The 27,644-nt window shown below is 39.7% G+C and overlaps 1 protein-coding gene across 17 annotated transcripts in view; it reads right to left on the bottom strand.

Annotated features, from left to right (window-relative positions):
• The window catches only part of RFX3 (regulatory factor X3), a 249,452-nt gene that overhangs the window by 25,300 nt on the left and 196,508 nt on the right, over positions 1-27,644 (bottom strand). For all 17 annotated transcript variants that reach the window (XM_025181558.2, XM_025181555.2, XM_075931653.1 and 14 more), the window contains 4 exons: positions 9,749-9,870; positions 8,661-8,773; positions 7,721-7,836; positions 7,097-7,251 (listed from right to left, as the gene is read on the bottom strand). In XM_025181558.2, coding sequence (XP_025037343.1) covers positions 7,097-7,251; positions 7,721-7,836; positions 8,661-8,773; positions 9,749-9,870 — 506 coding nt within the window. The remainder of the gene's footprint in view (positions 1-7,096; positions 7,252-7,720; positions 7,837-8,660; positions 8,774-9,748; positions 9,871-27,644) is intronic.

Below are 27,644 nucleotides of genomic sequence, written 5' to 3'. Positions count from 1 at the left end.
GACTGGCAAGTTTTTCCGCAAAAGAAGCTGCTTTTGCAGAAAAACTTGCCAGCTGTCTACACTGACCGCTTGAAATTGCGCAAGAACACTGACGATCTAATGTAAGACTGTCAGTGTTCTTGCTCAAATACTATGCTGCTCCCACTTAGAAAAAAGCCCTCTTGCGCAAATGCTTTTGCGCAAGCGGGCCAGTGTAGACAGCTAGAAACTGTTTTGCGCAAAAAAGCCCCGATGGTGAAAATGGCGATCGGGGCTTTCTTGCGCAAAACCGCGTCTCGATTGGAATGGACACTTTTCCGCAAAAAGTGCTTTTGCGGAAAAGCATCTGTGCCAATCTAGACGCTCTTTTCCGCAAATGCTTTTAATGGAAAAACTTTTCCTTTAAAAGCATTTGCGGAAAATCATGCCAGTCTAGACGTAGCCATATAGTAAAATATCTCTTTCACATACTTGTCTTTCAGAGCAAAGTATCTCTAATCTACTTTTAAAACAAATGTGATGAAAAAGGAAATGAACATCATCTTGACAGAATGTCTTTTGTTATGAAGAAAAAGAGAAATAGATGATAGTAAGAGACATGCTAACTTTCAGAGGAGGAAGTTTCTTTTATGTATATAAAATAGATTATTTAAGATAAAAATTGTGTAGAATAACTATGAATTTCTAAAGTCCTCAGAAGGAGGATTCTCATTTTAAATCCAAAACAAATTCTGTGCCCTCTTCATTTCACACAATTGAATGCACGCTACCTAAATGTGTGTCAGCCTTTACTTCCTAAGACCTATTGTAGAGAGGAACTGAAAACATTTTATTTTTTTCTGAAGCGGTGATTGTTAACTACAAAAGACCTTAAAGACTGCATTCATTGACCCATTATTGGTGATGATTTGGCTATCGCACAAGAAAACTAATCTAGAGAATGATATGGTGATCTTGCATACAGTTTTTGATTTGTTATAAACTATGAAGTGCTGCTGTCAATTACAAAAAAAAAAAAGGTGTTGCAGAAAATGTCATGGGGAGTAGCATTGTTTATTCCATTAGTATTGTGCCAGCTAATGCTGATTTCAGATCTAAAAGTGCTCATCTTCTGTAACATTTCCAGGATTGTAAAGATTATTGATGGTGATGTCATAGGCAAAATTCAGGTGTTTAACAAATATAGATACCATAGTTAACAGAATGCTAATGGAAGAGACCAAGACAAAGAATAAAAGAATGCTGGGTTTCCATTCCTGATAATATAAAATAGCTAGAACGGTAATCGCTGCAACTTAAAACAAATTTTAGTTCTATATTTAAAGGGGATTTTGAACATAACATTCATTACCTCTGCCGCTATAGCAACAGAACCTAGTAGTTAAAAGTGATGGGGAACCTTCAAACAACTTGATTTGGATTCTTATCTGCAGGTATCATGACAACAAGGTCTCCAGTATTTGCCCTGGCAAGAACTTGCAGAAGCACAGGGAGATATATTCAATACAACTTCATTATCCTTTAACAGCGAACCCCATAAGAAGCTGAGATTGGCTTTCCTCTCCTTTGCAAAGGGATTGCAAAGAACTCTCTTTTCCCACAACTGTCATATCATTCCCTTTACCTCAATGAGCAAAAAAGCATTTCAGGGCAGAGGCTCTCAACAGCTTTGGTCCCCCCTCCTAGAGTTTTGGGATAGGAAAACTCTCCACATATGTTAGGGTTGAAGCTGATAGATTTTTTTAAATAAACTTTTTATTTCTGAAATTTGGCTTTTTTAAAATTTCGAAATTAGGTTTTCATTTTTTTGGATATGTTCCACAGAATCTTCAATACAAAAATCTAACTTGTTGATGTCTCTTCAAAACTGTTTGTTTCTGTTTTCTTAGTAATTATTTCTCTCTCTGTTTATATAGCAAAATGTTTTCAGAATCAAAGATTGAAAATTTGGAAGAAAAAAATTAAAAATTAGCTTATGAAAAATAGTGGCATGAATATGCTTTTAGAATGTCCACAATCATTTCCCCCCTATATTTTTGGACCAGCTGTAGTTGACCTTCCAGGTGCCCAGTCAGAAAGAAAGAGGTTACTTATAACTAGAGCTTCTTTGAGATGTGTGGTTCCTATTTTGGCTGTCACATGGGTGTGCATGTGTGTCATGCACCGGAGCCAAAATGATTTTATAGAAGTAGTATCCACAGATATGTAGTGCATCATCCACATGTTCGTATATGAGACTGTATGAGGCCACATGGTTCAGCAACACTCTAGTATCCCTCTTACCAGCAACCAATGGAGTCTGCAGCAGAGGAGATGAAGACTGGACATTGGAATCCAAATAAGGACCATACATCTCAAAGAACCTCTAGTTACAGTGACTAACCTCCGCCTCTTCTTCTCTTTCTTCAAGTGATGGTCCCTATATGGATTCCAAACATGGGTGATTAGCGAGCAGTACGCAGTGTGGAGGTGTGTGAGAGGACTCACAAAAAGTTATAGTCTGTAAGATAACATGAACTGCCACATGCACCACAGTTTTAGGGATGATGGCACAGTGAGTGGTAAAGTATGGAAAGAATACCACATGGCTGCCTGCAAATGTTCTGCCAAGGTATATCTCCAAGGCAGGCCAATTTGGAGGCATGCATCCACATGGAGTGAGATGTTACTGCAGGAGGCGCGGTTAATTATGTGTGAGAGTGTGTGTAACATTCTGCAATGCAACAGGAATGCCATTTGGAAATGCACTGCAAGGGAGAGGATTTTGGCCCTTGCAATCTTCAGCAATTGCAATAAAAAGTATTGGTGAAGCACAGAAGGTATGGGTGCATTGGAGGTAAATGGCAAGTGCCCGGTAGATGTTAAGAGAATAATGTTTTAGCATTTTTGGGAGGTTTGGAGTAGAAGGTGGAAAGGGGGATGCTCTGTAGAGGTGGAATGCAGAAACCATCTCAAGGATACATTTGGGATTCAGGCACAAGGAAACTTTATCTTTACGGAAAATGGTTGGAGGGTAGCAGTTATGGGCTGCCAATTTGCTAAGGAATCTCACTGAGGAAATGGCTACCAAAACCATTTTTGTGGAGAGGTGGGCAAAACAGCAGATTGTGAGGGGTTATTTCAATGGTTTAGTGATAACAGAAAGAGAGTAATATTCAAGTCCTAAGAGGACGAAAGGCATTGAGCAAAATTTTGAGCAAGCCAATGGTGGTTGGATGAGTCTAATAGAGGGAGGAAGGCACTGAGAGCTACCATGTGGACTCTGACAGAGGATTGGGTGAGGGCCTACAGTTTAAATTGAATGCTGTGGCCTAAGAGAATAGGCATGATATGGAATATAGTGGATAATGGTGGCAGTGTACCCAAGTGGAGTGTCAGAGTCCTCCCCGCGCCTGTGACAGGAAATCTGGATAGGTGTATAGTCAGATTGGGGTGGAGGTGGAAGCGGAGAGAGAAAGGAGGTCCGTGAATCTGTACTGGCAAGGACAAACGGGAACTTTCAATATGACTTTCACTTAATCCCACTGAATCTTGTGCAGAACTTGTTGGCGTAGGGGAATGGACAGAAAGAGATAGTGGACTTGGTTGATCTAGGGCAGGAGAAGGGATTTGTTCTGTGAGTCCAGCCCCAATGCCCATTTGGAATAGGAGAAGCAGAGTTTTCAGTTTTCACTGGTTACAGAGAGGTCCTAGTTCAGGGTGTCCCACCAGTGGAAGACAGAAAATCACATGGGATTGTGCAGTTCCCATTCAGTTTGCATAGAAAGACCTGCTGAATGTGTTTGCTAGGGAGTTGCTGACACCTGGAAGATGTGTTGCCTGTAGCATCACATCATGCTTGAGGCACCAGTTCCGGATTTGGATGGTCTTTGCAAAGAGAGAGACCTGGCACCTCCTTGCCTGTCACCAGGTTGTAGGACAGCAGTTGAATGTAATGTGAGGGGGAAGAATGCTTGATAGGCAACTCTCAGTTCCAGGATGTTGATGTGTATCCCTCGCCCCTCTCAGTGTCCAAAGGCCCTGGGCCATGTGACAGTCCAGTGAGGGAAGCCTCTGTAGTGACAGTGATGCAGGAAGGGGGAGGTGTAATCAGGGTGCTGACTAAGTCTTTGGACAGGTCAATCCACCACGTGAAGAGTTTAGGATGAATCAGGGGAGCAGAACAGATCTGTTTAAGCATTCTCTCTCTGGTTGAATGCTCCGGGTGAAAAGAATTCTAGAGAGTACCCCCAATGAATGATGTCCAGTACTGAGTGGTCTGTGGTGATCTTGTCCCAATTGTGAGCCAACAGGCAAAATGCCCCCCCCCCCAAAGATTACCAGAGGTGCGATACAAGGGATAGAAGAGAAATGGGATTTCTGACAGCACTAATGACCTTGGGATGGCTCCTGTTGTTGTTGGTAGGGTTGGAAGGAAGTGTGGGGGCAAGATGAAAGGACAAGCTCTGCTGCCTGCAATTCAGGGTCTGGGTGTAAGTGAATATAGATAGTGGCACAGAATTGCTTGAGAAAGTGGAAGAACTCATCACTTTGTAGGGATGTAAGCAACTAGTTGCTTCCCAACCCTTGCTGCCTGAGTATCTTGCTCACCACAGGTTCCCCACTGTGCCTCTGCCTTTTAAATGTAGGAAGAACCAGGGGATCCTGGATCAGACTGTACAGATGGGTGCATGGCCTACTACATTAGAAATGAATAGAGGCAAAGTTCTCTAGTTTCTCAAGTTTGGAAGGGAATGGTTAAGTTGGTGCTCATTTCTCACAGAAAAGGAGCACAGAAACAAGGCATGGCTTTTGAAACTAACTCACCAGGGCATAATCTCCAGAAGAGGGTGGGGGGCAGTGTGCCCTGTAAGCTGTGCGCTTGTGCAGCTGCTCATGAGAGATATAAATACCAGAAATTCAAATGCCAGCTAGGTTTTGTGTTTCTACTGGTGGTGCATATTCACACATGCCTCAATTCATATAAAATTTATTCCACTAATGGATGGAAAAGATTAGTGGGAACATTGTTGGGGAGCAGTGTCCCTGACAAGGGAAGTCATCCTTCAGGGATCCTATATATGAGTCTTACAAACCACTACCTACCACTGTGTGCACTATATACACTGAAAAAAATGGACAAGCAGTTCTTTTATGCAAGTCTAAGAGCACAGCGGAAAAGGCATTCTAATTCTTACCATGTGGCTGAGAGAGAGAACTGGAGCAGCGTTGATCTGCATGGCCTCAGATGCAAGCAAGTGTACAATGCAAGACACACATGCAAGTCAATAGATACTATTACCACAAAACTGTTCTGGCTCCAGCACATGGCATGCATGTGCACCCATTTTTGAAATCCATATAGTATTTTTTTTTAAAAAAAAAATCAGAAACTACTTTGTGTGGCTGGAATAGAAGATTATTTTAATTGCTCTTTTCTCCTTTATTCAAACCTCAATTCAATTTGTGAACTTTAATTGAAATTGTTTTGGATATTTGTTTAAGGTGGACTGAATTCACTTGAAAATAAGACTCCACCTATTTAGATTAAACAGAAAAATAAACTCTACCATAAACATAGATCAAAGCCAATTAGTTGAAATGTGTAGCCAAAGGTTGCCTATTTAATCTCTATATTTAAAAAAGATATTCAACATTTCTTCTTTACTTTTCTACTTTATTGATAAAAGGATAAAATACAACTGAAATCCACCAATATCTTACTCTTTGCCTTTTTAAACTATAAAACTTAACAAAAAATAGTATACGGTTGGCATTTACATTTTCATATTCACAAAGCCAACATTTCTCGTACCAGAAGTAATGTACTTGTATATAGCACTATTCCACTCTGTTTCATTAATAAGTGAAGGTCAGTAGCATAGCATGTTCTTACAAAAGTGTAGGTGTTATTTTTTTCTGACCAATCTGTAATAACTAGAATCATTAGTAGCAGTTATATTGCACCAGCAGAAAATAGCTTTTTTAGTTACAAGGCTATCTGAGGCACTATCTCCTTTAAATATTAATCCAGTTTAACTATGAAGTGACTACTGTTTGGTTCATGAAGTGAACACAATGCATATGCAGTTGTATGGATTTTATCTGTACAATATCATTAATTATTATTGTTAATGGAAGGTATATTTGTAAAATTTGGCATGATGTATATGACCTAATAAATATTTTAAAAGGAATTCAACTTTGCTGAAAACTAACGTGAATTTGTTTTCTATCAAAAGCACCCATAAAATGCATTGCCTGAGCAATTATGGATTCCAATAATTTTCACTTTGAAAAGAAAGCTGTACTCCTGAGTAAAATAATTTGATAACAGTTGCCTGGCCAAAGTATTGCCTGGCACAATCAGTCACTGAATCTATCATGTCATTTATAGAACTAAAAATATGGTAGACTGGAAAAACAAATAAGGCTAAATATGTATGATGTTGCACTAAACCATTTTTTATATATATATGTTGTAAACTTCCATTTCTGGACAACTAAGCAGTTGTTGATTATAGAGTGTTTCTAAGTCAGTAGGTTATTTAATTTTAATCTTGGTAAAATGTAAGATTAAAATTAAATAACCTACTGACTTAGAAACACTCTATAATCAACAACTGCTTAGTTGTCCAGAAATGGAAGTTTACAACATATACATAATTATTATGAGCTATTCAAAGGCTAATATAAATCTTAATCCAAAACCTAGTGAAGTAATTGGAAAGACTCTGATTAATATCAATGGACTTCAGCACACTACAGGTCTGAGCCAGAGTCCATCTTGTGAGAGTACAAAGGGACAAAGTTTTTGATACTGAAGTATAACAAAATAAAAAATATATAATGACAAAAGCATATTTTTTAGAAAAATGTAGCCTGCAAACCTCTGGAAGCTTCTTTCTATTTTCTTACAAATGCGGTGAAATCATCAATCACTTTTTTTCTTAAAATACAATACCTGCACCAACTACTTCCTTTCTACTCTATAAAATTAAGAACAACCACATTTACTATTCCTGTAGCCTTCAAAATCATTCCCAAAGATTTCCTGGGAGGTACTGCAGGTATAAGATCACCAGACCAAAATAAAAAAAAAAAAATCCTTACAAGACGTCATCTGTGTTCAACTTACTAGGAATAGGTCTAAGGACGTCAGGAATGAGAATCTCCACCAAAGCCTGGTACATCACATGGTCACAGTTACACATCCATTTCAGAATAGACTCATTTTTGCACAGAGTAATCAGCTTTGCTTTCGGAAGTCGACTTTCTATTTCACTCAGATTGCTGGTGTGAACAAATGTATCAAATGAATAAATGAAAATGCATATACATGCATATTGAAAAACAATGGACTTCAAATACTTTAATTAAAAAAGCCACACCCCACAGCACTGCTGTACCGTATGTTATATGAAATTGACAAATGGCCTCCAAATTTCTGCTGCAGCACATAACTTATGCAGAAGTACAATAAAAATGGCCCTTTCATCTTAAAAAGATTGAATACAACATTATGAAAAGATACCTCTACTATAGTCATCAATGCCAAACAAAATGGTAAGATACATATTCAATCATTTCAAAAAGGCAATTTGTGATAAACACTAGTTAGTGTAAACAAACATTTTAGACAGCATACATTTAGTAAATTTGTTATATCAAGTTAGAATTAGAGTTTTACATACTAACTGAAAACCTATCTGAGTTGACATATGCAATGAAATGATAACAAACAGCAAAAACATTTACTGACCTCGGTTCACTAATAGTAGTGCCATCAGTTTGAGTGGAAGGAGAATAGCGCCAGAAAGTTTGCCACAATTTTTCTATCAGGCTAAACTGAAGATTCACTACAACATCCAATATTGCCTGAAAAAAAAAATAAAAGCAAGTGCAGATTGTCTTCTACTTACATTCTTATTAGCAGGGAATGTTACGACATCATTTATATGGTGGCTACATTTTGTATATTAGGTGCAATAGTAGTCAAATCCATGTTTCTAATTTAACCAATAATCAGATTATATATCCAGTATGTGCAGAAATATAAACTAATCCAAGTATAAGTGGATATAAGGCAAAAAAAGAGAAGGTCTGTCCGAAATAAACATATTTGATGAATACACAGAAGCAAAACTTTTAAAATAGCTAAAAACATCAAGGGAGACAAAATATAATTGCCCTGGCTATTTCTGCACCGAGAGTTCATATAACTTTTCCATTTCACATCGCTATTTGAAATAGTTGTAATAGACACAGAAACATTAAGACAAAAGTGGCTTAAAGCTCTCAACTCAATAAATTTGTTTTTTAATATTTGAAAACATTGTTTCTTAATGTAAAAATAGAAATGATTTAATCAGATTTATATTTCTACAACTAAACCAAGATATATGAAAAGTCTGAAATCTAGTGTCTTTAATCTGACAGAAATGTCAAAATCAACAACAAACTAATTTTCATTCTCAATATTTTATAAAATAAATTAATATTGGCTATTCTTAGAAAACAAGAGACTCCAAAAAAATCTTACTATAAAATTTTCCTTAGAATTGAATAAGCAAACTGCTGTTTAGATAAGTCAGACACTCTCAGGCTAATATGTTCTCTACTGTCATACTGTCTTGGAAGTGTTTGACATCTAGTGAAAGAATCAAAGATCAAACGGTGTATACTGAATACATCCTTCTTACCTCACAGTGCTCTCTATAAAGACTCTGCAGAGATTTGATATCCTCAAATGTTGTACCATCTGGCAAAGAAGGTATTTCAACTTCTCCAAACTCTGGAAGTACTCGAGATGCATCTGTTTCCATGACAACATAATGGAAGAAAGCTATTGTGGATGGTGCCAATTACAGTTTAATTAGGAAAATGTTTAAGAAGATACAAAGAAATAAATTCTAAGAGGTCATAGTACCTGAAGAACAAAGGCTTTCTTATTTTTTATAAGTAGCAACAAAAAATTACCAACACAAAATTTTAACCAAACTGACTATTTTTTAAGAAGATATATTATACTATGATATATAAAATGCCAACATTATTTTTTGTATATCCTTCATATCTGCACATCAAAGGCAAGTATTAAGGTATTTCAGTCTCCAAGATATTTTCAGTAAATCACAAAATAAAATAAAATAAAATGTCAGTATATAGCTTATTCATATTGATTAGGTTTTATTTTACATTATTGGACAGTTTTAGTACATTTAGTAGCATGTTTGTCAGATTATGCAGTATTTACATTTGGAATTTAATGGACTTTAATTCACATCTAATGTGTCCTTTCAATACACTGCATACATATTTTGGGGTACAGAAACACACCTCTATGTAAAAAATACAGCATACATGGCCCTATTTCCAAACAGTAATGGCTACATTGCAACTGCAAGCATGAATGCAACCCCATTTTACATACACATTTAGGAGTGAAGCATATAATGGCTATGAACAGAAATATTAAAGCATCAGTTTTAAGTCTGACTTTGTAAATTTAGTGCATGATACCTACAGCAAATTGTGTTGCAATATGTGCAAATATGGATTTTGAACAACTTTTCTTCTTAAATACATGAGGATATGAAATGTTGCATAAGCTTCATGATGTAGACCATGTAGTTTCTTTATATAAACTCTGGGTGGCCCAATATGAATTACAGCTTTACTGGGATACCCTAAGGCTAGAAAGATATATGGTACTAGTATGACTTGGCATTCGTGGTGATAGCAGATGGTTATTTTTATTTGTATACCAAAATAATGTACAATCACATACCCAAAAACTGTTGATGATGTTGACTTTGGGCAATTACAGTTTGCTCAACAGATGTGCCTGTCTGCTGACCACTTCCTGTGAAACCATCTGCAACCCCATCCACTTTCTGCATAGGCTTGTACCTAAAAAATATTGGACACAAAATTAGACAAAATTATCCCTTTTATTAAACTCCTCAAAATGTCCACTATTACACAGTATGATTCTGTCTACTTCGTCTCTCAATAGGATTCCTCCATCTCACACAAATCTCAGTCTAGAAAAGTTCTTTTCAACTAGATTCTGTAGTTATTCTCTTCCTCTTAGGAAATTAACTCAGGAATTAATTAAATCAGGCTAAGGATACTGATTTCTGATTGGACAGTAGGTTGGTCTAGCTCAGGGTTTCCCAACCTATGAGTGGCAACCCAAAAATAGGTCGCCATTACATTTCAAAAGGGTCGCCAAGTGTCTCTCCAGGTGGCTCTGCCTCCTTCTTCCCCCTGATTTTTTAATTACCTTGGGTCACCAAGTCTTCCTGAATTGTCAAAATGGGTCCCCATCTGGAAAAGGCTGCTGAACTGAACAAGGAACTTGTTCAGTATTTTTCTTTATACTTATCATACCATATCCAAATCCTGCAGTAAATATGGAATTAATACTCGCCTCATTAGCTTTTCTATGGCTCATTACTATGCTATCTGGGTGTAACATATATTAAAGAATTTATTTCCTTAACATCCATGTGGTAGTCAGGGCTCTCTCAGAGACTAAGACAGGTAGATTAAGAGCAAAAGGGCAAAAATATCAAGGTGGGTGAGGTAATATCCTGGAGAGAGGCATGCTGGTGAGAGAGACAAGGTTCTGAGCCACATAGCCCTCTTCTTCACGTGTATTCTGAAGTGACTGAATATCTTGGGACCGACAGCTAAAATTACACTAAGTACAAAAATATCAACTAACTCTGAGTACCTTTAATTGGCTGCATAAACTGAGGCAATTAAGGCCTGATTTTGCAGAGTCCTTATCATTATTATATTTAAAAGACCGTGCAGATATTAATAAATCCTCCCTATACTCATGAAGTAGGTGCAAGCCTGCTGACTGGAGGGGAGAGCAAAGAGGGCAACTGACCCAGGACCCAGCAATTCAAAGGATCCTGAGGCTCCCGGCTGCTGCTGCCAATACTGCAGCAGCAGCAGTGGCACTCAGAGCCCCAAGCCTTTTAAATTGCCACCAGAATGCCACATGGCATGCTCTGGGTGGCTCTTAGGACTGCCGGGGGAGGTGCTCCAGGCGGCACTGGGAGGGACAGGAGGGGCCTTGCAGCGCTGAGGGCTAGCTGCCTTTGGCCCTGACCCTTCTGCCTAAGATCCTGTCCCTTCCGGGAGTGTGGAACTGCCTATTCTCTCCCGACCCTTGCTCAGGGGCCTAGCATGACCGTCAGCTGCCTTGAGTAGCTGGGTAAGTATTGTTACCACATCTTACCGATAGATAAAGAGAAACTCAAAGTGACGTGCCCCACAGTAAATCAGCGGAAGAGCCAGGATTCAAATTCAGGAATTTCCTGATGCCAAGCCTTACGCTAAGCTCATTCTTTCTGAACACATAATCTTTCTGCAAGAGAGACCGAGTCTCAAATGCTCTGAGAGAATTGAAGTGCAATTGTGAATACTCAGCTCTTCTAAAACCAGGTTCCAGGTGTCTAAAACTGAGCACTCACAATATAACAGTTAAATGTCACCTGTGAAAAGTATGGTTTGAGATAGCTGCCCACATAACATAGGAAATCTATGGCAGAGTCTGAGATAGAATCCAATTCCCCATTTCCCATTCCCCAGGAAGGCATTTAACTGCTTTAGCTTTGAAAATATTTTCTCTTTCTGCAATCTTCTGCCTCATTCACCACACACTTGCCAACTTCAGCAACAAATGAAGCAGAAGTTCCTACATACAAAGAGCCTCACTCACTGCACATATCCGGATTCATTCTCTGACTACCAAACTTCTTGTGCATTGAATGAGGCAGACAGTATATGAAAAAAATAATGTAATACTGTAATTAAAGCCTATATCATAATGTATATAAATGAGATAGAATTAACATTGCTAGGGCAATCTCAATTTGTGCATTTCCTAAAGTTCAGGGCCTTCCAAACATACAATTCTTTCAGTATAGTTTTTTGTATGTAATTTATTAGGATTTTCTTCAAAGAACATGAATTCTGTTATGTGCAAATGTAATGGCCTCTCTATCATCAGTAGGGTTTGACTTCTGAATATTCAACACTATGGCCTCTATAATACTAAGGCTACGTCTACACTGGCCCCTTTTCCGGAAGGGGCATGTTAATTTCAGCTATCGTAATAGGGAAATCCGCGGGGGATTTAAATATCCCCCGCGGCATTTAAATAAAAATGTCCGCCGCTTTTTTCCGGCTTTTAGAAAAGCCGGAAAAGAGCATCTACACTGGCCCCGATCCTCCGGAAAAAGCGCCCTTTTCCGGAGGATCTTATTCCTACTTTGAAGGAATAAGATCCTCCGGAAAAGGGCGCTTTTTCCGGAGGATCGGGGCCAGTGTAGACGCTCTTTTCCGGCTTATCTAAAAGCCGGAAAAAAGCGGCGGACATTTTTATTTAAATGCCGCGGGGGATATTTAAATCCCCCGCGGATTTCCCTATTACGATAGCTGAAATTAACATGCCCCTTCCGGAAAAGGGGCCAGTGTAGACGTAGCCTAAAGGATTAACTATAACAGCTGGCAGCAGAAATAGATTATTATCCATTGCGCACCAGCACCTGAAGGTGAGGAACAAACTGAAATAGTGGATTACACATTCACGAGAAAGCACATTTTATAGGCTGTATAGTGTGGAGTGCTTAGATTTGACAGATGCCTTCCGAGGCAGCCTGGCTAAACAACTGAGAATTGAGTTATATCTCCAGCATGTATAACTTTTGAGCAAGGTAGACTTTGCTCAAGAATAAGGGTTGCAAAGGACACAGAACTATTAACACTAGTCAGTAAAATAAGTGTCTCCTGGTTCACGGGGTGAGGATTTGTGTTGATTGTGTCTTGTCAAGAAGCGCACTGTTTGTGGCATATTGAAGTAAGCCAGTACACACAGCGTTGTAATGTTCAGAATTTTTACCCCAATCCAGGAACAAGCTGTTTGTAAGCAAAACACAGATGGGAAATGGTGATTTTGAACAGTCTGTAACTCAGCCAAACCTGTTGTATTTATATGGACACTTTGTCTTGTGAAGTTTAGTCAGAAGTTTTGCAACTAGAGGGAAACAGAAACAAGGTGAACCTGAATGTCCTCTGTGGAACGGGAAAGGTGTTAACATCTACTGAATTTTTCCTGTGCAGAACAACAGAAACTCTGTGTAGGTTTCTGAATTTCAGCCTGGTTATGTATCATTTGAGGCACATAGAGAATCACAGAAAACTAGAACTGGAAGGGACCTTGAGAGGTCATCAAATCTTTTTTACAAAACTCCTGTTAATGCATCGCACAATCATGTTTTGCTCTCCCTCTCCCCTCAATAGTGTCACACGGTTGACTCATTTATCTTGTGGTCCACTCTGACCCTTAAATCCCTTTCTGCAGTACTGCTTCCTAGAAAGTCACTTCCCATTTTGTATACGCGAAACTCATTGTTCCTTCCTAAGTGGAGTACTTTGCATTCCTTCTTATTAAACTTCATCCTATTTTCCTAAGACCATTTTCCCAGTTTGTCCAGATCATTTTGAGTTACGACCCTATCCTCCAAAGCATTTGCAAACTAACCCCTGTGGAACCCCACTTGTTATGCCCTTCTAGCATGACTCTGAATCATTAATAACTACTCTCTGAGAATGGTTATCCAGCCAGATATGCACACACCTTATAGTAGCCCCATCTAGGATGCATTTCCCTAGTTTATTGATAAGAAGGACATGTGAGACTGTATCAAATGCTTTACTAAACTCTATGTATACCACCTCTATCGCTTCCCCCTTATCCACAATACTTGTTATCTTACCATAGAAAGCTATTAGGTTGGTTTGACATGATTTGTTCTTTACAAATCTATGGTGGATGTTACCTATCACCATATTATCTTTCAGATGTTTGCAGATGAATTCCTTAATTATTTGCTTCATTATCTTTCTTGGCACAGAAGTTAAGCTAACTAGTCTGTAGTTTCCTGGGTTGTTCTTATTTCCCTTTTTATAGAAGGGCTATATTTGCCCTTTTCCAGTCTTCTGGAATCTCTGCCGTCTTTCATGACTTTTCAAAGATGATAGCTAATGGCTTAGATATCTCCTCTATCAGCTCCTTTAGTATTTTAGGATACATTTCATCAGGTCCTGGTGGCTTGAAAACATCTAACTTCTCTAAACGATTTTTAACTTGTTCTTTTCCTATTTTAATTTCTAAACCTACCCCATTTCTGCTAGCATTCACTAAATTAGGCATCCAGTCACCACCAACCTTCTTGGTGAAAACCAAAACAAAGAAGTGGTTAAGTACCTCTGCCATTTCCACATTTTCTGTTATTGTTTCTCCCTCTTTATTGAGCAATGGGCATACCCTGTTCTTGGTCTTTCTCTTGCATCTAATGTATTTGTAGAATGTTTTCTTGTTACTCTTTGTGTCTCTAGCTAGACAGAGCTCATTTTGTGCCTTCGCCTTACTAATTTTGCCCCATCACCCTCTGACCCAGATGTAATTTGCAAGTGTCTACTGCTGAAAGGCTGAGTGTAATCATGTTCTCAGTTTGATCCAATTGAGTGGCAACCTAGAGAGTCATATTTATTTACTTAGATTTTGTTTGAAAAGAAAACTCCACTCCAAACGTGCCTATTCAAAGCTCTGGGAACACTTGAAATACATTTAAATGCACAATATCATAGCATAGGCTGAACAAAACTAATTGTCCGAAGCATCAACACTGGTATGTTGCCCACTTCCACTCTCACAGGAGAAAAACTTACTCCATCCATGTTTGTTGTTGTAGCTCAGAGTGGCCTGATTGTTCACTTAACACATGATCACTGTTGGAATATCAAGTCTCTGAAAGTAAACAGATGGCCACTCTAACCCAGGACATATATCTGAAGTTTGGCTTCACACAGAAGCCAAGGGTGAAATTATGAACCCATTAATGTGGCAAAACTCCCAGTGACTTATATGGAGCCAGCATTTCACCTGCTGTGTTGTGATTAACAAATTCTTCTCCATGAGTTCCTCATTCTAGGGTGGATGCACCTGCAGTTACTGTAATCTGGATTGGAGGAATTTGGAAATTCTTTTCTAATGATAAATTACCAGTATAAATATAGATAGAACACCAGGTTTTATCTGAAAACTCCTGCAAACCAAAACTGATACTTCAAAACAGCTTATCTAATTGCTACAGACCATGTCATTTCACAAACTTTTCAACTTTTGGAATACAATCCAAAATGCCTATAGGGCATTACAAAAACAATCCTTGAAGAATTTCTAGGATTTAGAAAGAACTTAATTAAAAAAATAAAAGCCAACTTAATCTTCTAGTGCTTGAAGTCAGGATTATGTTAGTATTTGCTCCAATGTGCTTTATGTGAAATATGTTGGAGAAAATTCTGAGTTCTGGCATGGTGACAGAGTGACTTATCTCATGAGTTGACCAGTCTCAATAGCACTGAGAAACAACTTGCAGGATCCAACTGAGAATTGGAAAAAGAGAAGATTTCCCCCCCAGAGTTTCAGTAAAGACGTGAGCTGAGTACGGTTGACAATCTTAGACGTACTGTGTCTCTTCTGAGTAGTAAAAAATAAAGCCTCACCAATATGGATGATTAGAGGCTTCTCCTGCTTCCTTTAGAAGTGTCTAGTGTGCCTATTTTACTGGTGAGTTTTAATTATGGATGTGGAAAATAACTTACGAGTCACTAGTGTACACAATCTACCTTCCAGTATTCTAAATTTCACCTGTTTATTTTGCTTAAACTTGTTTCATTTTTCCAGGCCTCTTACACAAACATATTGTAGATATTATCTATTTCAAAAGATCTGATTCAGAGGAGAATGCATTTGGATCTCAGGGGAATTTTACATGACCAAACAGAAGTATAGTAAAAGTATGGAAAGTCTTCCGTTAATAGTATCAACTTTCTATATTTGTGAGGCGTTTCTATGACCATCCAGAGGGCAGGGCCAACTAAAATGTTGACCTGTCTCTTAGATATCTCCTTCTGCATGTCTAGCCATCAGTTTAAGTTTATTAAGGTCAACAGTGTTAAAACAAAGCTCTACCTCCCATAATCCTCCTAATTACCTCCTTTCTTGATCACTGTGAACAACATCATTATCCTATTGGTCACTCAGTCCCTTAACCTCAGTGTCATCTTGAACTTGGACCTCTCTCTCAGTCTTCACAACCCGTGCTATGCCTAAATCTTGCAGAGTCTTTCTGCATAGCGTCTTTGAGATATGATACTTCCTATCCATCCAGCAAACTTCCCTCACTGATACAGAGGAGAGAAATAGGGCTATCTTTCACCCTCTTTTGGGAATCCTGGCCATAGGATATTGAAATAGAAAACTAGCATAGCATGGCTTCTTCCATCACTTTGATAGTTTTTTAATTGCCTTCTGAGAAATGGCGACTTTTGGCTTGTTAGCCTAATGTTCTTTAGATAGTTCATAATACTTTGTTACTAGCCCTGACAACTGTATCTGCCTTAGGGCACTATAACAAAGTTCACAGAACTTCTTCTCAATGGGGTTCAACTCCCCATGGGTTAAGAAGGAACTGGCTGGTGACTGGGTAATGCTACCCCTTATATTCTTGGGAGGGGGAGCATGACAAATGCAAGCACAACCCTTAGAAGGCACTATTTAAAAAATAGTCCAATCTTTTGTGCATAGGCGCCAGCACACCCATGAGTAGAAATCACACACATGGGAGTATGAACAAAAAACCTGCCTTTTTGTGCATGTATTATAGGGCAAATTTCAAATCTGAAAAGATCACGTGCAAATTGGGGATAGGAGATTTACTCCCAAAATAATGCAAAATCAGAAGACAAGAAAAAACATATTTTAAAAAAAGTCTTATGATTTTTATGACAATCATGATTAGGAAGGCCAGGTGTCTGGTTTTTGACCAGAATGCCTAGTTAAAAAGGGACCATGACGGCTCTGGTCAGCACTGCCAATCAGGCCATTAAACGTTTGGGTCAATGGCACAGCAGGACTAAGGCAAGCTCCCTGCCTGCCTTGGCTCTACACAGCTCCCAGAAGCAGTAGCATGTCCCCACCTCTGGCTCCTATGTATGGGGCACCAGGTGGCTCTGCATACTGTCCCCCTCTCACGCCAAACACTGGCTCTGCAGCATCCATTAACTGTGAACCGCCACCTGGCCATGTCTCCACATATGAGCTGGAGGGATATGCCACTGCTTATTGAAAGGGAGCACTGCCAAGAGCCTGCACCCCAATCTTCTGATCTAGCCCTGATCCTATTTTTGCCCTCCGAACCCCTCAGCTCAAGCCTGGAGCAGCCCCCCACACCTTAAACTCCTCATCCCCAGCTCCACCCCAGAATCTGCACCCGCAGCTAGAGCCCACATCCCCCATTCCCCAGCGTCCTGACCTATTGTCCTAGCTCAGTGAAAATGAGCAAGAGTGAGGGTGGTGAGAGGGCGTGACAAGTGAATGTGCGTGTGTAGAGTGAGCAGGGATTGGGCCTCAGAAAAAGGGTGGGGGAAGCATGGGGCCTCAGAAGAGGGGTGAGGCAAGGCGTAGTGCAAAGGTGTTTGGAATAGTAGAAAGTTGACAACTCTACTCAAAATTTCTGAAAACTGTCTTTCCAGGAAAATAATCTCTTAAATCTCTGCCTCATTTACTCTCATGTATTGCTGCTAAGCATCTGATTCCTAGCATCCCTTGTGGAACTACATCTCCCAGAGTGTACTTGTTCTAGAGCTGAAACTTGGAACTCGGTGTTCTGGATCTGTAACCTCTCAAAAAAGATCAGTAAACTCTATTACATGTGGTTTTCCATAAACGTCTCCTCTCCAGCCTTCATTTCTCCCATTTTTCCTCAATCCATCCTACTGAACTTATTGCTGGTAAAGTTACAATGCCACTATATAAATAATAAAGAGCAGTTGACTCAAATTCTCTACAACAAACCACCTACATTTATTAAGGAAATGGAGAAGAAACTAAAGAATGGAAATACATGGCAAGATACTTCTTTAATATTACATAGACATACAAGCAAATTGGTAAGAAAGAAAACTGAACTGAAAGCTACTGTTCAAATATAAAGAACAAAAGTCACAATGGACTTAAGTAATAAGAAGTCATATAAAAAGACAATACCCTTTCTAGAGAAGTTCTTAAGGCTTACAGATTTTGTTGTTACAATGTTGCCAACTTTCATGATTTTATTGTGAGTTTCACTTTATTTAGTGTTTTTCTGAAAGATCTAGGTGCTAGAATTATACTGTTAAGTGAGAATCTGCGCTTTCATTAAAAAAAAAAGTTTTAAATCCATCAGTCTGCTGACAAAAGCTAGAAAATTTAAACCCTGAAGGCTCAAATAACAAATTGAAACACTTCAGAATGTATTATTAAAAAAAGAAAACTTTAAGCCAATCTCATGACTTGCAGTCCTGACTCATGATTTTTAATAGTGGAATTTGGCATACTGATACAGTATGTGAGCTGTGTGTAACATACCAAGCTATGTAATCTCATTTTAATTTTTTGTTCCACAGAAGATCTTGTTCCTCATGCTCATGGGAGAAAAAAGCAGACCCTGGTTTTAAAATTAGCAAAAAGCAAGTGGTAATTTTAACAGCTTGTAGCGCCACAGGCAACAAAAGCAAAAGCTGTAAATGATTAGGAAATTAAAGAAACCCAAATGCTTTAATAACTTACTGTATAAACAAAAATCTACAGGTAATGTTCAGATATCTGAAAAATATTTAGATGTTTTTAGTATGGGTTGGTGTTTGGATTAGTTCAGAGGTCCTACTTTGCTGTTAGATAGTACTTGAAGAGCCATAGCTGTCCTGCAAGAGCACTGTTGCAAATCTATTATGAATCCCAACAAGTGACATGGGAACCTTATTAGAAATGCATCTATTTGCAACCAAAGACAAGAAAACATAAAACAATCTAAAGAATGTGAACTTTGATGGAAAACAACTTTTATAATCTTTCATCAGTACAATGCCAAGAATAGAAAAATTAATTATAACTAAGATGAAAATGAGAATCAGAAGACAACAAGGAACAAGAGAGGGTTCCAAAACTTAGAAAAGCAACAACCATGGTTGAGACACATCTATCTGGCTGGAAGCCAAAGCAGAACTAAATTAATTTTTAGATCATGATGTTACATCAGCTTTACAACTCAGTCCAAACACCTTGTGCTAGTTCAAGGAAATTTAAGGCTCTTTTCTTGAACACTAAATTGGGAAGCTTATATCATCTGTATTTCAACATTACTCTAAATATTGTATTGCAGACAAAATATAGCATAGTTTTATAGAATGCAATTGCTTTTATGGATCTGAAAGCATTATAATGTATTTTTGAGAAAACAATAGCATTACACTTGCATACTTTTTAGTATAGTTTAGAAGGACAAATTGTTTTAAAAGGGTCCATAAAGCTATGAGAAGCTATGGACTGATAAAGTGGCTTTGTTATCAGTTAGGTAGTGTGATAACCTATACACTATAGGTTCCCAAACTGGGGGGCGTGAAGAAATTCCAGAGGGTGTGTGCGAGGTGACCCAGCCCCACGCCCCCCATCAATCCCACCCCAAGTTTTGCTGCTATTTTTTGAAATTATCCTGGGAAGGTACAGGAAGTGGACAACAGCTATTTTACTTGTGGAAACGGAATCCATATCACGTTGAATCAAAATGGAAACATGCAATGGTTACTGTACTAAGGAACAATGTTCTCCCTCCCTGGGTCAGGACATCTGCTTAAATATTAATTTTTCCTAGAGTGGGAGAAACAGATGACTTAGACTGTATTATTGTACATTAAATTAAAGAAATTCAACAGCCTCATGATAAACCAAACAGAGCTAAGAAGGAACTTGTCAGTAGGTCTATATCTACACTTTAAGCTGGGAATGTGTCAGCTCTCTTCAAGCCAACACATGAAAAACAGAATGTAGCCAACAGAAATGTGAGTGGCAGGAGGGACTAGCCACCCTAAGTAGGTGCCTACAGTCTCAGATAAGCATACATTTGGGGCAGCTTAGCTTGTCCTGAAGCTCCCACTGCCTGACTACCTTTATTTTTAGTGTATTACTCAGTGAGAGCTAGCACTAGTATGTCTCCTCTGCTGTATTTATAAAGAACAATCATATCTCCTCTCAGTCTTCATTTAGTTAAGTTAAACAAGCCAAGCTCTTAAGTCTCTTCTAAGGTAGGTTTTCCATTCCTCTAACCATCCTACTAATCCTTCTGTGCACCCATTCCAGTTTGAATTGATCTGTCTTAAACAAGGAAGACCAGTCTTGAACATAGTATTCCAGATAACAATGACTTGTATAATGGCAATAAAATTTCCCTATGTCTACTACCAATACCTTGCCTGATACATTCTAGGACTGTATTAGTCTTTTTCATGGCCACATCACATTGGCAGCTCATAGTCATCCTGTCATGAACCAGTACACCTAGGTTTTACTCCTCCTCTGTCGTTTCCAACTAAGTCCAGAGCTTATAACAAAAATTCTTGTGAGTTTCTAAATGAATGACTTTGCACTATTATATTTCATCCCATTTCTATTACTCCAGTTTTCAAGGTCCTCCAGATAACCTAGTCCTGTACTGTTCAATACAGAACCGTATTGGCAATATCTTCCAACTTTGTGTCACTTGCAAACCTTATTAGCACACTTCCACTTTTTATGCCAAAAATGTTAAATGAGATTGGCCCCAACCCCTGAGAAAACCAACAAGCAACCTACTTCCAGCCTGAATGCTCACTTTCTGTAACACCCAGTGTAATCTCCTTTTTAACCAGTTTCTTATCCATCTTTCAATTAATCTATTATTACACATATTCAATTTAATAACTTCCCCCCTGGAATTGTATCAGATGCCTTACTGTAATCCATGTAAATTAGATCTACTGCATTTCCTTCATCTAAAAGTCAGTTATGTTTTAAGAGAAAGAGATTAGGTTGGCCTGGTAAAAACTACATTTTGTAATACTAAGCTGTATTTTATCCCAATTGCTATTTACCTTACTTCTTTAACTATTTTATCTTTCAAAGTTTATTCCAAGACTTTGCATACAATGGAAGTCAAACTAACAGGCCTGTAGTTTCTCAAATCACATTTTCTTCCCCCTTTCTGAAAAATAAGAACTATATTAGCAATTCTCTGGTCAAGGGGTCTGGATGCTGGAGTTTACAGATTAATTAAAAATGCTTGCAATTTTATAGTTCCTTTATGATTAGATGGAGATTATCTGTGCCTCCCGATTTAGTCTAATTAAAATGTCTGAGTCTGACATACACCTCCAATGTGGCAATTTCTACAGCCAATTGATAATGCAAAAAAGTTGATGGCATCTGACTCAGATGATTAAAATGAACATGTATTGGTCCACACTGCTTTAGATCATTATCAACGATCCATTATGAGCATAGACGCATGTCTTCTGGAATGGAAGTCAAAGCGGGAAGGATCATATGAATGTTTAGCACAGTAGTCCCCAACACGGTGCCTGCCGGGGCATTTATGTGCGCCCACTGAAACATCTGGGCTGGCCCCGCCCCGGCGTACGGCACATGTGTGGTGCTGGCCCCGGGTGCATGGCACGCGGTACATGTGTGGTGTCGGCCCTAGGCTCAGGGTGCGTGGGCGGCCCTTGCCCCAGGCACGCGGCACATGTGCGGTGCCGGCCTAGGGCACGTGGGTGGACCCTGCTCCGGGAGCACGGCACATGAGCAGTGCTGGCCCTGGGCTCAAGGTGCGTGGGTGGTCCCCACCCCCGGGCACGTGGCGCATGCGTGGCCCCACCCCCGGAAGCGCGGCGCGTGAGCGGCCCCGCCCTTGGGCGCCTGGTAGCCACAAAAGGTTGGGGACCACTGGTTTAGCTCATTTGGCATGCAAATCCCTTGCAGTACCAGCTATAACAGTGCCATGTGAATGACTATTCTCACTGTCAGGTGATACTATAAATAAGAGAGAGACATCTCCCGTAAATGTAATTTTGTTTAAAATTATCCTAGCTGGTTGAAAATTTTCTGCCAACACTTTTTTCTAACAAAGTCAGGTTTTCAATTAAATGAAAATGTTATTGGAAAGTATCTGTTTTCAGAGAAAAAAAATTTTAGTCAGAAATGTGAAAAACCTTAACATTTAAAAAAAATTGGAGAAAACATTTTGGGTTTCAGCAGTTTTTGCTTAAACACTGAAAATGTTGGGGTAAAAACTTTTGGGTTTTGTCCAAGAAATGACACATTTTTTATTTTCAATGGAAAAAGTTGAATTTTTTTTCTGGATAAAAACCATTTTCTGACCAGTTCTGTTCTTTATTCATTGCTATCAGCACACTCTGTGCTGTTGAGCAAAAAAACAATACTAATGTTATTCACAATTTAAATGTCACAGGCTGTCTGGCTCCATGTTCAGGGACCAAAAAAATACCCTGCTAAATAAAATCTGCCTTTAAAAATCCTGTATATGTTCAAATCACAAACAAAATACTCTTGTAAGATAAGCCACAAACAAAATTAATTGCTTCTGAATGCTGGCTTTTCCTGCTCCTAGTACGTTTCTGAACTTAACAGTTATAGCCCCACACAACCACAAAGACACGCTCAAAAATCTCCTGTTTGCTTTGCAAGCCTCAACTATGTCCTTCAAATTTCCCTTATGACTGAGTTCCTCAGCAGTGATGCTGTTTGTCTCCTCCCAGACATAGTGTGGAATCTCTATACAAAAGCATTTTCAAATTAATAACAAAGTTTAAATCTAATATGATACAATAGTAATTTGAAACAAAATTTTATAAGAAACCTATGTCTGAAATAATTTTCAATTCCTCCTGGTGAGAAGCAAGAAAATTACTTGCAAATACTACTTTAATTTGTTCAAGTTGTATCAAACCACCATTAGTTGGTCTTCAAAGTAAGAAACAGACTTATTTTTCCAGATTCTCTTTTTAAGGTATTATATAAATGAACTTACGATATGATATAAGGGGAAAAAATTGTGGACATTCTCTGTGTCTCATAATAGTGGTTTTTGCCTTCTATCCTAGGTGACTACAAAGACACTGGACCTTTTGGAGTCAGATCAAGCTTTTATCAGGAAAATAGCTTTCAAAGTTGTTAAATACTAAGCTTATTAAACAGATCTGGTTGGAATATGGGAACATTTTTCATTAAATATTTTCCCCTTTTTGTCTTAAAATTTCAAAACTTTTCAACCCGCTCTATTATTAAACAAAACAATGTCATTTAATAAAGCAAACCAACACCTATTTATAAAAGAGATTTAAAAGAAGAAATACACCTTAATTTTGCAATTACAGGAAACACCTGCCTTACGAAGGCCCGAGTTGTGACCCCCCACACTTACGACCATTTTTTAAGTGCGGAAGGGGCCGAAAACCCTTGACTTACTTCCTCAGCCCACATTTACGATGGTGCACATCGTAAATGTGAGTTCGAGTTATGAGGCCTCCGACTTGCGACGCTTCCCCAGGAAGCGATTGTGTCGCAAGTCGGGGGCTGCCTGTAGTTAGAAACTAGGGAGCTGCACCCCCTGCTTGCTACGCTCGCCAACCTCCCTCTGTCCACTATAGCCAGAGTGTGGCCTCTCCTCCTACCTGTGCCGCAGCAGGAGGGGGCTGCCACCAGGCCTTTCTGCAGCCAAATAGGAACTGGGCCAACTGGGGCCTTGTTGGCCAGGCTTCATTTTAAATAAAAGAAAAAATTATGTCCAACACAAAAAGGTTTCAACGTTGTCTTTATTAATGGTAAGGGTGGGGACCCTTTTTTGGGTCGGGTGCTACTGACCCATAGAAAAAAATCAGTTGGGGACCACACAAGTGAGAAGGAAAAAGAAGCCCCTCCAACCCCCCTACAATCCTCAGTGATGTGGCCCCCAACTGAAACCTTACTTCCATGGTGCTCCAGCCCCATGAGAGGAGGGGGAAGGACTGAAGTTCAAGGCCTCAGGCCAGAATAACTCTTCTGGGATTCCAGGGTTAGTAAATTTTGTGGGCCCTAAGCTCTGGGCTGGAGCCAAAAATTAGGAACTTAGGCCGTGTCCAGACTCAGGGTTTTTTTCGGGAAAAGTAGCCCTTTCCCGAAAAAACTTCCCCTGCGTCCAGACTCAAGCCGCGTTCTTTCGAAATTATTTCGAAAGAACGCGGCTTTTCTTTCGATGGCGGTAAACCTCGTTTCACGAGGAAGAACGCCTTCCTTCGAAAGTTCCTCTTTCGAAGGAAGGCATTCTTCAATGTAAAGAGGCCGTCTTCGAAAGAGAGCATCCAGACTTGCTGGGTGCTCTCTTTCGAAAAAGCGGATTTCCTCTATCGAAAGATCCGCCTGCTGTCTAGACGCGATCTTTCGAAAGAGGCTCTTTCGAAAGAGCATCTTTCGAAAGAAGCCTGCAGTCCAGACATAGCCTTAGTGTGTGGGACAGGGCTGCCAGTGAGTGGGATAAGGCTGAGGGTGCAGGAAAGGCTGAGGGTGCAAGGTCTAGGTGAGAGGTAAGGTGCAGGAGCAGGCTGGGGGGCAAGGTCTCAGCAGTGAGGTGAGTGAGGGGGCTGCAAGATCTCAACAGGGCAGTGAGTGAGAGGGCCGGGGGTGCAGAGCAGGAGCAGACTGGGGGCATGATGTCTGGCCAGGGGTAGGTTGCAGGAGCGGGCTGGGGGCAGGGTGTCTGGTCAGGGGAGAGGAGGCAGGAGTAGGCTGCAGGGGGGAGGGGTGGTCTCAGCGAGGAGGTGAGTGAGGTGGACTGGGGGGAAGGGGCTGGGCATAAGGACATGGGGGGCACTTACTTGTCTTCAGGCCCCATGCTCGTACCAGGCTCAGCCTCCCACTAGCCAGATCCTGGAGTTAGAGGTAATGAAGGAACTGAGGGAGAGGGAAGAAGCCTAGGAGTAAAGCTGGAGGGCAGATGGGTGTGTGAGAGAAAAGTATGGAACAGTTTGAGCAGTTGGTAGGGATTATTCGGTAGTTGAGTACCCTCCTTTATGCAGACCATGGCTCCCATTGTCAGGCATATGCCCCCATCCCCTGGTGTGTTCCCAAACTCCCTGTCTGCATATTTCCCAGGAGTCCTCATCCCCTAGCAGCCTGGGACCCCCCACATCTCCATTCAGCCCCTGGTTTAATGCTGTCATCCCATTAGCCCTTAAGCCCACTCCCCAGTGTGATCCTCCACAAGCCCTTTTAGACCTCAGTCTGTGACATCCCAGCAGCCCTGACTGCCCTGCTTTGTGACCTAAGTTGGCTCCACGGACAGGCTGCTGTGATGAATGCAGCTGGTATCTACCTATTACTCTCAGTCAGCTGGCTGGTCTGGCACCACAGCAGGCTCTGTTGGGCAAAAGGCAGAACTGTAGCATTTCTTAGGCAGAATATATTTTCTGTGGAAAAAATTCTGTGCCAGACATGAATTCTTCATGTGTGCAGAGGCAAAGGATTCCCCCATGAGTATAAGATGCTTAAGATTCATGCAGATATTTATTGTGATCTGAAAAAGACTGATTTGATTTTTAAAAGAAAAGCAAAATTGGTCTACAGAGCTACTTTATTATGATGGAAAAGTATTGTAGTTCAATAGACAATGATCTTTTCTCCAATTCTAGCTGAATTGTGGTTATTAGAACATACACTGCAAAGTAAAGAGAGACTGACTGCAGAGATAAAAGAAGAGGTATAGTAAGGTACTGATGCACACAATTTATGCTTCACAGAGGAAATCTGTAATATCACCTTTCTCCATAACTTTAACTCCCATTAAAAGCACCACCACCAAAATAGGTGACGACAACAACAACAAATTTCCCCTGCAATACATGAAAAAAGATGCCTATTATTCACTGTACTCATTTGCTTCTAGGATAAAGCTATATCTCCGACCACTCAGTCTGTGTCTTTAGACTATAAGTCACTGGTGGGCAACCTGGAGCCCAAGGGCTGCATGTGGTCCATCAGGGTTATAAGTGTGGTCTGTGTGACATTTTGTTTACCATTGCCCACATGTAGGGTTGCGAGATTATGCTGGTTTCTGTTCGCATCGTTTTTTCTACCTGTATTAGCAAAATGACACACGCGTAAAGCCAGGGTATGTGAAGTGAGGTGCATGCTGACTACACCTGACATTGACTGTGACAGCCGTGCGTGCCGTCTGCATCCAATCAAATCTCTGCTATGGTTCAATCAGCACACACCACAAATTTTAGATAAGTGCAGTTAGCAAAACTACCCTATCCTGGGAGACAGTCTTGGTTATGACAGTCTTGTGGCCCACTGAGATGAACGAGGGCCTTTCATGCAGCCCACTCACTAATCTAGGTTATTCATCACTGCTGTAAGCCCTTTAGCATCAGGACTCCTCTTTTTCTCTCTGTACAACGCCTAGAACAATGGAGTCCTAAGTCACTGCGTGCTATCAAAATATAAATATTTACAACTGCCATCACTATTATTTGTGTAAGTGAAGCTGGTTTTTCAAATGACTATCAGATGGTTTGAGACAGAAGATAGTTTTTGGGTCCCGACTGTTTTTGAGACAACAAAGAACACTGAGTAAATTGCATGGGACTGCTCTCTCCGTAGAATTGTTTCTATGGCCCTCTTTCTGCAGTGTTTGAGATGTCTTCATTGACTTCCTGAGTTTTCCTGTATTCCTTGATTTCAGAGATATCATATATCTCCTCTTCTGGTATCACATCAGTCTATCAATTATATATCTGTCTTAATCGTCTCTAGAACCTATATGTCTAAGGCAGTCTTTTTCAAATGTATGCAAATCTCTGCAGAGGCTCCCTCTGCTATCTTGGCTTCTTGTGGTTACATAATCCAAGGGAAGACAGATGGTTTTACTGCCACCTTCCTTTCTTGAAATTTTACAGTGCATGGAGCTGCTTTAAATTACAACTAGGGTTCCACAGGAGAACTACTAGAGGCAGATGATTAGATAAAATATTTAATCAAAGCATATCTTGACATCTTGGGCATATCGGTTCCTAACCAGCACCTCTCCTCTTTTTTGGAAGGGTAGATACACTGTGTTTCCTGTTGCAAAGGAAAAGTCAATCCCAGGCTAAATCTGACCCATTGTCTTATTAGCGCCACACACAAGATGTAATCATAAAATATGAACAATGGAATTAGAGATATAAAGTATCTTATCAGATTCAATCTATTTGGAAGAAAATAATCCAAAAGATTGAGTGGAGATAAATTTCAATAAAAGTATATCATATTTTGCTTTTAGTATTAATATTTGCAACTTTACCATTTGCCTTTTTGCTAACGTGTATCTGGAAGCTTCAGAACAAACTTAACATAAGTTCAATTCTGATCACATTAGAATTGGAAACAAGAATGCCATGTTTTAAAAATATATCAGGACCATCTCCTTCAGTCATTTAAATCTGAAAAAAATGTTGTTTAATGCAAATTATCTCTGAATCAAGAAACAATCCTGATACAGGCTGAAACTCTCTAATCCAGCACTATCTGGTCCAGCAACATCTGTGCTCCAGCATGACTTTAGTTAGCTGGATGTCCACTTATCATGAGCGTGGCCAAGTTTCCCATGATCCCATAAAGTTTGTTTATAGCCACCAGTTCTGGCTCTCAGTGTTCTGTGCTATGATTTAGCTCTAATCTAGCCCTAAATGTTGTCTAAGAGCCCAGGTAA

Source organism: Pelodiscus sinensis, chromosome 6 (assembly GCF_049634645.1).
Source record: "Pelodiscus sinensis isolate JC-2024 chromosome 6, ASM4963464v1, whole genome shotgun sequence".
Taxonomy (NCBI): domain Eukaryota; kingdom Metazoa; phylum Chordata; order Testudines; family Trionychidae; genus Pelodiscus; species Pelodiscus sinensis.
This window is presented reverse-complemented; position numbering and strand designations above follow the sequence as displayed.